Source organism: Odocoileus virginianus, chromosome 5, assembly GCF_023699985.2.
Source record: "Odocoileus virginianus isolate 20LAN1187 ecotype Illinois chromosome 5, Ovbor_1.2, whole genome shotgun sequence".
Classification (NCBI taxonomy): domain Eukaryota; kingdom Metazoa; phylum Chordata; class Mammalia; order Artiodactyla; family Cervidae; genus Odocoileus; species Odocoileus virginianus.
In genome coordinates, this window is record NC_069678.1 from 12,547,538 (window position 1) to 12,557,919 (window position 10,382).

At 50.2% G+C, this 10,382-nt stretch overlaps 1 protein-coding gene across 5 annotated transcripts in view; it reads right to left on the minus strand.

Annotated features, from left to right (window-relative positions):
• ARHGEF2 (Rho/Rac guanine nucleotide exchange factor 2) overlaps window positions 1-2,135 on the minus strand; it is a 40,651-nt gene extending 38,516 nt beyond the window's left edge. For 3 of the 5 annotated variants that reach the window (XM_020912449.2, XM_020912448.2, XM_020912447.2), the window contains exons 1-2: window positions 1,836-2,135; window positions 343-460 (exon numbers count right to left, since the gene is read on the minus strand). In XM_020912449.2, coding sequence (XP_020768108.2) covers window positions 343-460; window positions 1,836-1,987 — 270 coding nt within the window. In that variant the 5' untranslated portion in view covers window positions 1,988-2,135. Of the gene's footprint in view, window positions 1-342; window positions 461-1,039; window positions 1,155-1,835 lie in introns of those variants that run through there. The other 2 variants (XM_020912452.2, XM_020912458.2) reach the window with 2 other exon arrangements.
• Window positions 2,136-10,382: the final 8,247 nt, after the last annotated feature.

Genomic DNA, 10,382 nt, shown 5'->3' on the forward strand with positions numbered 1-10,382 from the left:
GAAGTAGTTATAACTAGGGGAACAGGGGCCTTTTAATGAGAGAGGGGCAGAGATGCCCACATCAGCACAGAGACACAGAAAGGAGGGAACAGAGGGTCTCAGAGAAAGAAACAGAGGCAGGATACCAAGAGTGGGGGACAGAGCACACAGACCCAGGGAAGCAGACAGAGGGGTATAGACACCAGATTCAGATTTGGTCAGATGAAGTCAAAGTGACCCCTGGGCACAGAGAGCCTCAGCAGCTGGCAGAACAGAAGAGGCCCAGAGCGGCGGCTGGACAGGCAAAGGGGCAGGAGAGGGGGAGGAAGGTGGGAGCTTCCGTGGGGATTTGTTTGTCCATACCACGCAGGAGGATTGGCCACCTTGGTGCTGCAGCTCCAGAAAGGGGTCCAGTTCCTCTTGGCTCCGCAGTAAGGAGGGCTCCTCGGGGCCTGTGCATCCCGATGCCTGCAGTTTGTTCCTGAAACACACATTGCCGCCACTGCCCTCCGTACACAGTGGCTGGTGACGGGCACCAGGGAGAAACACCGCCTCAGCCCAGTCCCTGTTGCTTGCCCCCAGCCCAGCCCTTCCTGTTGGCATAGGCGCGGGCCAGACCCAAACTGGCCTCCCTTTCGGGCTGGGCTTCAGCAAAGCTGTGGCGCTGGCTGCGGGCAAGGATGACCCCTGCTGGTCAAAGGGCAGTACTGCGCTCCAGAAGACCGCCGGCGGTCAGCGCGGAGGGAAAGGGGATGGGGGTTCTGAGGCGAACCTTAGCCCCTCCTCAGATAAATGGTGTGCCCAGGGCTCCCTTCCTTCTCAACCCAAGGGACAGAATTAGTGCCTGATCATGAAAGGTGAACCTGGGAGATCCTGAGATGTAGCTGGCATCACAAAAGGCACCTCTGACTTAGACGAGCTGCTCTTAGGAAGGTGCCATGAGTCCTGAAGACCAGGCTTCTCACCCAAGTTCCCTCCCAAGCCAGTTCAGAGGCAAGGGTCCTCTCCCCTCATGCCCAGCCAGCCCTGCCCAGGAGCTCGAGAAGTTCGGTCTACTTACCAGGCTAAGAGAATTTGTCCAAGGGGACCATTGCCAAAGCAGAGAGACAGGCCCTTCCAAGGCTGGCAGGCCCTCACAGGCACCACTCACACTGAACCCTTCATGCTGAGCCCCGGGCCTTCTCTTTCTGGCTTCCTCTCTGTCTTTGGGGAAGTGGTCAGGGTTTTTCCAGGAGAGGGGAAGAGCTGGGTCCCTCACTTCCGGTTTGTCATGCATATATAGAACCCTGAGCAAGAGGAGCTCTTCCCCCACTGTACGGCTGGACTACGATGTCTAAACATCATGGGCCTGCCTCAGCCCACACCATCAGGCAGGCAGCAGTTTGGGAAAGGGGGCTAGATCCCATGCCCCAACCCCAGGAGCATGTCTCTCAAGAAAACTCCCAAAGCTCTCTGGGCCTGTTTCCTCATGTGTAGAATGAGGCGATTGGGCCATATGATCCCTGAGTCCCTTCCAGCTCTGATTCTGCTGTATGTGATATGAAACCCAAGTGAGAGGAGGCAGCAGTAAGACCCGAGTGTCCTGCTACTCACCTCCCCTCCACACCTCCCCCTCTCCATTCTCACCCACTGCCCTGGAGACTAGTAGAAGGAAGGAGCTAGGATGCTAGGGAGAGCCACGTGTTGAAAGGCAGAGTCCATTCTCCCCAAAGGCCCACCACAGGCCTGGGTTCAGACTCTCCAGACAAGAAACTCGGGGCCCAGGCCTCTTCAACTCCTGTCATTCCTTCCCAACCACTTTCTCCTGGGTCTAGGACTTGAGAGAAGGAGAGATAGGAGGTCCCCTGGTGTTTTACCTGCTCAATGGATCCTGGAGCTCCCTGCCCGGCCCCCAGCTATGTCTTTTGAAGGGGTCATATTTGTGGCTGTGGGCACGAAAAGCGCCCGACCTTCGGAGGGGTACAGCATGGAAGGCTTCACCCTCCTTATTTTTCCCCCTCCTTCTCATTCTCCTCCTCCTCCTCCTCTTCTTCCAGCTGTGCTCTGGACTCGACCGCAGAGAGGCAGCGGTGAGTGTGGCCTCGGGGCACCAGGTCTCCACCTGCGAGAAACACCTCTGGGACTTCTCTGTTCATGGGAGGCGCACACAGGCCAGTCTGGATCAAGAAGACAGAGAACAGTGAGCAGAGTTCTAGAACTCTGAACCTTGGAACTAGGAAAGTGTCACAGTCAGCCAGGCCTTGAGCATCCAGTCACCCACTCCTCCCTTCCCCAAGGCACAGAACTGGAGGATGGTTGGCTCAAGATCACACAATTAGCTGCATAGTCAAGCCAGGAACTTGGTTTTTCTGACTCCCAGTCTAGTGTTCTGTCCAGTACATAATGACATCCTCATTCACTCATTATCATTCCATTTGGTGAGCACCTATCTGACAGGAAACCATGCCAAGCAAAGAGAAATAGATATTGTTCTTACCCTCAAGGAATTCATTCTGGTGAGTGCGTGCATGTGTGCGTGTGTGCACGTAGGCAAAAGCACAAATCACAAACAACTGGCCAGAATTTGCCAAATGTCGCAAGAAAAGTTTCAAAAAAGAAGGCTTTGTGCTGAGTACATATAACCAGTTGGAGGACTCGGAAAAGGGAAACAGAAGGAAGTAAATAGCCTTTGAGATGGGCCTGGAAGGGTGGAGTGGTTAGGATTTGGCCATGTTGGAGAGGGAGGAGTCTAGGCAAATAAAACAGCAGGGAGAAAAGGTGCATGAGTGAGACAGTATTATGACTTCTTCCTTCTAAGATTCTGGTCATTTGGGGAGTAAGACAGCTATTCTGACCTCTCCCCATGGAGCAGAGAAAGGGCCCCCAAATTAGCCATGTTGAAATTCCTTCACTCTGTCTCCCAGGTGGGCATTGTTCTCACAGCCCAACACTCCTGGAGGCCGTCAGGGCTTGCCTCAGTGTGTCTCAGAGTTAAGAACCCCAGGAGCTCTTAGAGTTGAAAATGATAAGCCCTGCTCCAGAAACAAGTACCAAATACCAGAGTACCAAGGTGGCGGAGGGGCGGGAAGGCAGCTCACATCAACTGCGTCTACCTCTGCACTCCCTCCCAGGCCCCATCTCTGTAGAACTTCTGCTAGAATGAGTTTCCCAGGCTCCTCTTCTCCCAGGAGAGAAACAGCTGAGATGCTGGGAGGACCCAGGAGGACCAGGAAGAATGAGCCAGAACTTGCCCTCCTCCCAGGCTTCCTGTGAGGGCGTCAAGCCTTCTGCAGGTTATGTTATTGCCCACCCCTGACACACACACACACACACACACACACACACACACTCCTAAAGTCCAGGTTGTTGGAAGATCATTCCTTCCAGCTACTTCTCCCTCTCTCACCGCAACCTGCTGCCGCTGTACCCAGAAGCACTGAGATGGTGCCTGTGCCCCGCTGCACGCCTGTCTACCATGGGGAAGGGAGGACACAAGTACTCAGGCCTCTGCAGGGGGATTCTGCTGCTCTGCCAGGTGGGTCTAAGAATAGAAAACGAGAGGCCGAGGAGACCAGCCCAGGCCTGGTGGCTCAGCATATCTGGAAGCCACATAGAGGGGGCCTCTCGTCCAGCCACTGGGACACATCTCCTGTGTCCCCAGACTTGGGCCTCATGTCATCTGATGTGCCGTCTGCAAACAGGATGGCCCGGGGACTTCCCTAGTGGTCCAGTGGTTAAGAATCCACCTTGCAAGGCTGGGGACGTGGGTTCGATCCCTGATCAGGGAACTGGGATCCCACATGCTACAGGGCAACTAAGCCCACGTGCCGCAACTAGAGAGTCCATGCACCACAACGAAACATCCACATCCCATCTTAGAACAAAGATCCTAAGACTCGACGCAGCCAAATAAACAGATATTTTTTAAAAATAAAATAAATGGGATGGGCAGTTCTGCAGGGAGCAGGACAGAGCCTGAGAGCCACAGCATGATTCCTGCCAACCAGGGGTCTCAAAGCTGAGATTTGGGGCAAGGGGTGGGAAGTACTGATAAAAAAGTATTGAGGGAAGCTGGGAGGGAGGAAAGAGTAGGAACTGGGAGTGCCCCTCACAACAGGCGCTGGGAATAGGACAGAAATGGGCATTGAGGGGGCACCATGAGGACCTTGGATCTGGCATTCAATGACCTCACAAAAGAGAAAAAGCTGTTAGACCTACACTCCTTGTACCTAGCTTCTATCTGCTCCTCCTGGCTACATTTTGCTCGCGGGGCTGGATTTGACTAGATGAATGAAAAGCAGTGAATGGATGCCCTTTCCTTTCCCTCCATCCCTGGAGATGCTTCCTGTTGGAGGTGGTACCTTGCTGCCTTGGCCTGGTGGACAGACATTTTAAATCCAGAGACCTTCATGTCCTGGGATCTCACCCTTCTTCCTCCAACTGAGACCACCTTGAATCTGACCTCTTCTCAAAGATCTACCTTCTTTTTAGCCTCTTCTGACATGTCATTCATGGTCTCTGCTTTCTGTGAAAATGGAATCCACTGGACTCCTTCTCCCTCATATCTTCATTCCATTCTTTGGAAAGTTTTTTTTTGTTTTCTAAATTCCACTCCTTCATGCTATAATGTCAATAATTTTCATTCTCTCCTTCAAAGAGATGAGGTTTAGCAAGGCTTCCTCATCCCCCTCGCAGAGATATTCTGCCCTCCGCTTTCTGTGACTGTGTTCCCTTCCTTGCTGCTCCTTCCATCAGTTCTCTCCCAGCCACTTCCCATCTTTCCCAGGGTTCCCGAGCTCAGGAAATGGTACAAGGGAGCGGCCAGGGCTAGGGCTCACACAATGGCTTTATTTAGCTCCTGAATGAGATCACATCGTGTCACATCACTGCTTCCGCTGAGCAGAGATAGGAGAGTCTGAAATAGGTCTGGGATCAGATGCTGGGGATGGGGGCAGGGGAGGAAAGCCAGAAGGGGCCCTCAGTTACTTTACTTTTCTCCCTGCCTCGGATCAGATGCTTTTCCCACCAACACAGACCATCAGCATCTCCTGATTTCCCCTCTGTGTGTAATCTCCATCATTTCCCTAGTCGCCATTGATTCGTTAGATATTCTACCGTGTGCTGAGATGGAGGCATGTATTATTTTAATAGAGAGAGATTTCTCTTATTCAGAAGTCTGAGACCATAATTTCCTCAGGATGCTACAGTGGCTTTGAAGTTCGGCAGATTTGCTAGCTCTGCCACCTTCAAAGCCATGTGACCTTGGGCATCTCAATAAATAACCACATGACATTGCTTATTTCATGTTTTTGAGCTCTGGAATCATCTGTAAAATGGGAATGATAATACTACCTTGCAAGGATATTGAAAAACTTGATGACAATGTAGGTAAATACAACTAATACTGTGCTTGGCACATATTAGGTACTTAGTAAATGCTACTATTGTTGTTGTTGCTGTTATTTAGAGGCAGAGAGAAGGCAGAGCACTGAGAAATGGAGATCTGGAGAGAGGAAGGCTCAAGACAGAAGCACTATATGATGGTTACCTCATTGTTACCTCTTAAAAAGAGAGAGTGAATAAATAACCCACAGGCTGACACTAAAACAGCTGTGATGGGAACTAATGATCATAAAGTACTTCCGATATAAAAGAAGCAAACAACCAGAGCAAGAAGGACCTTGATGAACCTGCACTCTTCAAAGAGAAGGGAGGGGCGATAGCCTCTGGTGATTTTCAGCAGAGGTTGGCAAACTATGGCCTGTGGTCAAATCTGTACTATTTTCTTTCTTTTTTTTTTTTATTTTCTTTTTTATATGCTTGGGGGGGAAAATCAAAAGAAGAATACTACTTTGTGACACATAAAAATTATATGAAATTTAAACCTCAGTGCTCATAAATACAGGGTTTTCTTGGAACACAGCCATGCTCATTCATTTACATATGGTATATGGCTGCTTTTGCATTACAACAGCAAAGTTGGTAGTTGCAACAGAGACCATATGGCCTGTAAAGCCGAAAATATTTATTATCTGGGTCTCTACAGAAAAAGTTTGCAGACTCTTGATTTAGAGAAGCTGGGCCTCAGAATCTCAGGAAGCAGAGAAAAAGTGATTAAAGAGACAGTAAGGCTCACGGCTCACCAGCCAGGCATCTGCAACCAGCTTAGGGAAGAGGGACATCAAAGACCCCAGCTCATCCATTTCCTAAATAGCATCTGAGCCTACAGGGGTAGAGGCTTAACCCACAATCAGTGCCTGTATCATCTTGTGGGACCCTCCCAACCATTTCTTGAAATAGATGGTATTATTCCTATTTTGCACCAGAAGAAACAGGCACCACGGAGAGGGACGGGCACTTGCTCACGGTCACAGGGCTGCAGGAGGTAGAGCTGAGTTTTCACAGCAGATCCAGTGCACTGCAGAACCTGAGTTCTCCTCTGAAACCAGAAGGCAAGCTCCCAGTGAGCGCCAGTGGCTAGCTTTGAAAGAAGTCTGGGGAATTCTCTGGCAGTCCAGTGGTTAGGACTCCATGCTTTCACTGCCGAGGGCACAGGTTCAATCCCTGGTCGGGGAACTAAGAGCCCACCCCACAAACTGCTCGGCCAAAAGGAAAAAACAAAAGAGAAATCCAGCACTGTTGTTATTCACTCCTATTCTCATCCTCATTTCTGCCCCCTCCACACCAGCCAAAGAGAGAAAGCAGCTTCCAGAAGAAAGTAGATGGGAAAAAAAAAAAAAAGAAAGTAGATGGGGGTTAAGTTAAATTTGTCCTTTCTACTCCCTCTGGATCTTAGATATCTGAATGAGGTGATGGGTGGTGGGCAGGGAGGGCCCTGCTTCTGTTTGCTGCCAGCAAACACTGAGGGTAGGAACTGCTCAGAGCAACCCCACAGCTGGGCACATGGGATGCTGGGCAATGCTGTCGGGCCCCTTCACAGTCTGGGTGGCTTCCTGGGTCTGACTCTGGGGTCCTAAATCTCCCCAAAGGGGAAATAATGGGGAGGACCTGAACAAAACTAGAAAGTAAAGAATGGGGAGGAAGGGAGAGGCCAGGTGGCATGATCTGCGGGCTTCTCCTCCAGGTCTCCTAGCCCTGGGGGACAGGGTCATAGAAAACCCTTTGATGATTCAAAAATGTAATACACCTGCTTCTTCTCACATAGAAAGTAAATCATTAATCCAACAGTATCCCACATAAAAGACTACAGCAGTACTTCAGGTAAAGAAGGCTTCAGTTTAAAAAAAAAAAAGAAGGCTTCAGTAACCACAGTTCCTTCCCACCTCTCCCTGCTCCCCGAACACCCCATTCTACAGCAGGTCATATGGCACCCAAGTCTCTAATACCCCCTCACCTCGCCCTGACTTGGCTTCACCATTGCTCTGTTTCTCAGTGTGAGACATAAGACATTTTGCTCTGTGCTCAACATTGTGTAAGTGAGGGCTTTTCAGGTGGCTCAGTGGTAAAGAATCCGCCTGCCAGTACAAGAGATTTGGGTTAGATCCCTGGGTTGGGAAGATCCCCTGGAGAAGGAAATGGCAGCCTACTCCAGCATTCTTGCCTAGAAAATCCCATGGACAGAGGAGCCTGGTGGGTTACACTCCATGGGGTCGCAAAAGAGTTGGACAGGATTTAGTGACTAAACCACAACAGTGCCATAAATTTAAAAGATGCTTGCTCCTTGGAAGGAAAGCTATGACAAACTTAGCATACTAAAAGCAAAGATACCACTTTGCAAACAAAGGTCTGTATAGTCAAAGCTATGGTTTTTCTAGTAGTCATGTATGACTACAGTGCCCACCATTGTGTTTGCACGTAGACCTTTCTGGGTCCTGCCAGACGCTGATAGGTGCTAAAGAAATGTGTGCTGAATATGTTGTTCAGTCACTAAGTCGTGTCCAACTCTGTGTGACCCCACGGACTGCAGCATTCCAGGCTTCCTTGTCCTTCACTGTCTCCTGGAGCTTGCTCAAATTCATGTCCATTGAGTTGGTGATGCCATCCAACCATCTCATCTTCTGTCATCCCCTTCTCCTCCTGCCCTCAATCTTTCCCAGCATCAGGGTCTTTTCCAATGAGTCAGTTCTCTGCATCAGGTGGCCAAATTATTGGAGTTTCAGCTTCAGCATCAGTCCTTCCAATGAATATTCAGGATTGATTTCCTTTATAATTGACTGGTTTGATCTCCTTGCAGTCCAAGGGACTCTCAAGAGTCTTTTCCAACACCACAGTTTAAAATGCAGAATCTTAATTCCCTGACTAGGGATTGAACTCATGCATCCTGCAGTGGAAGCCCAAAGTCTTAAGCACTGGACCATCAAGGAAGTCCTACCACGTCTCCATAAAGGTCAGCCATCAAGCATCTGAAACACCCACCCCAAATCACCCCCGCCTCTTTGATATGTTAGGCTCACAAAGCAATCAGGACTTTTGCTGCTTTGAGCTTCCTAGTATGACCATCTTCTTTCTTTCTTTAAATAGATTTGCAAACTGAACCTAGGGATCCTGTCCATTCTTTCTGCTAGGCTTGTGTGCTTTCTCTACCAGAGGTTTGCTGGGACCCAGGCTAGATGATGTGTGGGTGTAAGGGAATAAAAGGGGCAAAGCCAATCAGTCCCTTTCCACCTCCTGTCAGTTTCTTGGCCCGCCTCCTGGGTGCCATGCCAGAAGGGTGGGGCAAGAGAAGGGCTCAGGTCCAGAGGGACACACCTGAGAAGACTTTGACCATAGAGTCCCAAGGAATTAACCCATTAGATCCCAGGGAACACCTAAAGGTAGTGGGTGAAGGAGGAAGCCTTTAATCTGAATGGATGGAGTAGTCTGGAATCTGGAAGCCTCTGAGCCTCAGATATGAGTTGGTGGCCCTTTAAATCTTACAGTTAACTCAGATGGATGAAGAGAGTACTGTCAGGCCTTAGAGGAGGGGACCCTGGGTGAATTAGGACTTGAGATTTTAAAATTCTAGCCATTCTTTTTGTCCATACCTCTTGAGTAAGAAAAAGAGACTAGAAGACATCATAATGGACTTTGCTGCCAGATGAACTTGAGTTTGAATCCCTCTTAATTGACAAGGGTTTACTATTTAACTGGGCTTCCGTGGTGGCTCAGTGGTAAAGAATCCTCCTTTCAATGCAAGAGACCCAGCTTTGATCCCTGGGTTGGGAAGATCCCCTGGGGAAGGAAATGGCAACCCACCCCCGTATTCTTGCCTGAAAAATCCCACGGACAGAAGGATAAACCTCACATTTAATATAGGGATTGTGATATGCCAACCTCATAAGGATTGTGAGGATTAAGAATGCACAAGCAAGCTTTGGCATCACTGGTTGCAGAAGTAGTGCTAATTAACTGTTGGCCATTTTGGTGATTTTCTATTTGTACACCTGTGCACACTCACACAGACACAAACAGAATGCACCTTAGTTAAAAACGGGAGCTGAATACAGGAGGCTGGTGGAGAATTGTTCTGCTTACTTCCTGGGGGTGCTGAGGGGTTCCTGAAGATCCCTATTTCTGGGGAATGCCCACTCATGAAAGAAGGACTCGGGGAAAGGGAAGAGGGAAACTCACCAGACTCGAGAGATATCCCAAAGATGGGAGACCCTTTCTTGCCCTTGATTGAAGAACTTCAATATGGGAGGAAGTCCCGCTTCAGGCAGCCCCTCTGAGAATCCAGTCCAGTACGTTAATGGGGGTGCCTCTCTCTTGGTCCTTTTAAGGGAATCGCTCATGGTCCAGAAGTTTGCTTAGGAGACAGGGGGGACTCATTCCAGTCCAGACCAGCTGCCTCTCCAACAACTCTAGCCCTTCCCTTCCCCGCCCTACTTCAAACACCCTAGACAGTGCTGTGCCCCGGACTTTAACCCCTTCGGTGCCAACGCGGGTCTGGAGGATTCCTGGGTTCTCCTGTCCTTGACATCCCCCAAAAGGCAGCCACTGGATTCAGTCACAGGTGGAAACAGATCTAGGAAGCCAAGCTGGGGTCACCCTGAGTGGAGAGTATGTGGGAATGACATCCCAGGGAACCTTCACCCACCCGCCAGTGGAGACAGGGTGGAGCTGAGGGGAAAAAGAGGACAGCTCAGGAGAAGGCCCACGGCTGGCACCCTACTTCACAGCAAGGTCCTAGTGGGGTCGGGGAGGTCCTTCGCTCTCTCTCTAGTCTGGTTTCCAAATGCTGGTCGTGCCCTTTAAGAGGCAGGTTACAGTAGGGGAGGAGGACAGACTGTATTTTCTGTGATGAAAGTGCAGGGAGGAGCGCTGACAAGGGCAGCTGCATCTGAGCAGGCCCTCCTTCGGCCAACAGGAGCAGGGTGAGCTGGCAGTTCGGCGCACTCAGCTCCACTCCCAGTGTTGTGGATACCAGGCACAGGATATCTGACCAGTTCTCCACCCCCTTCCCTGATAACCGCTTCTGGGGGTGC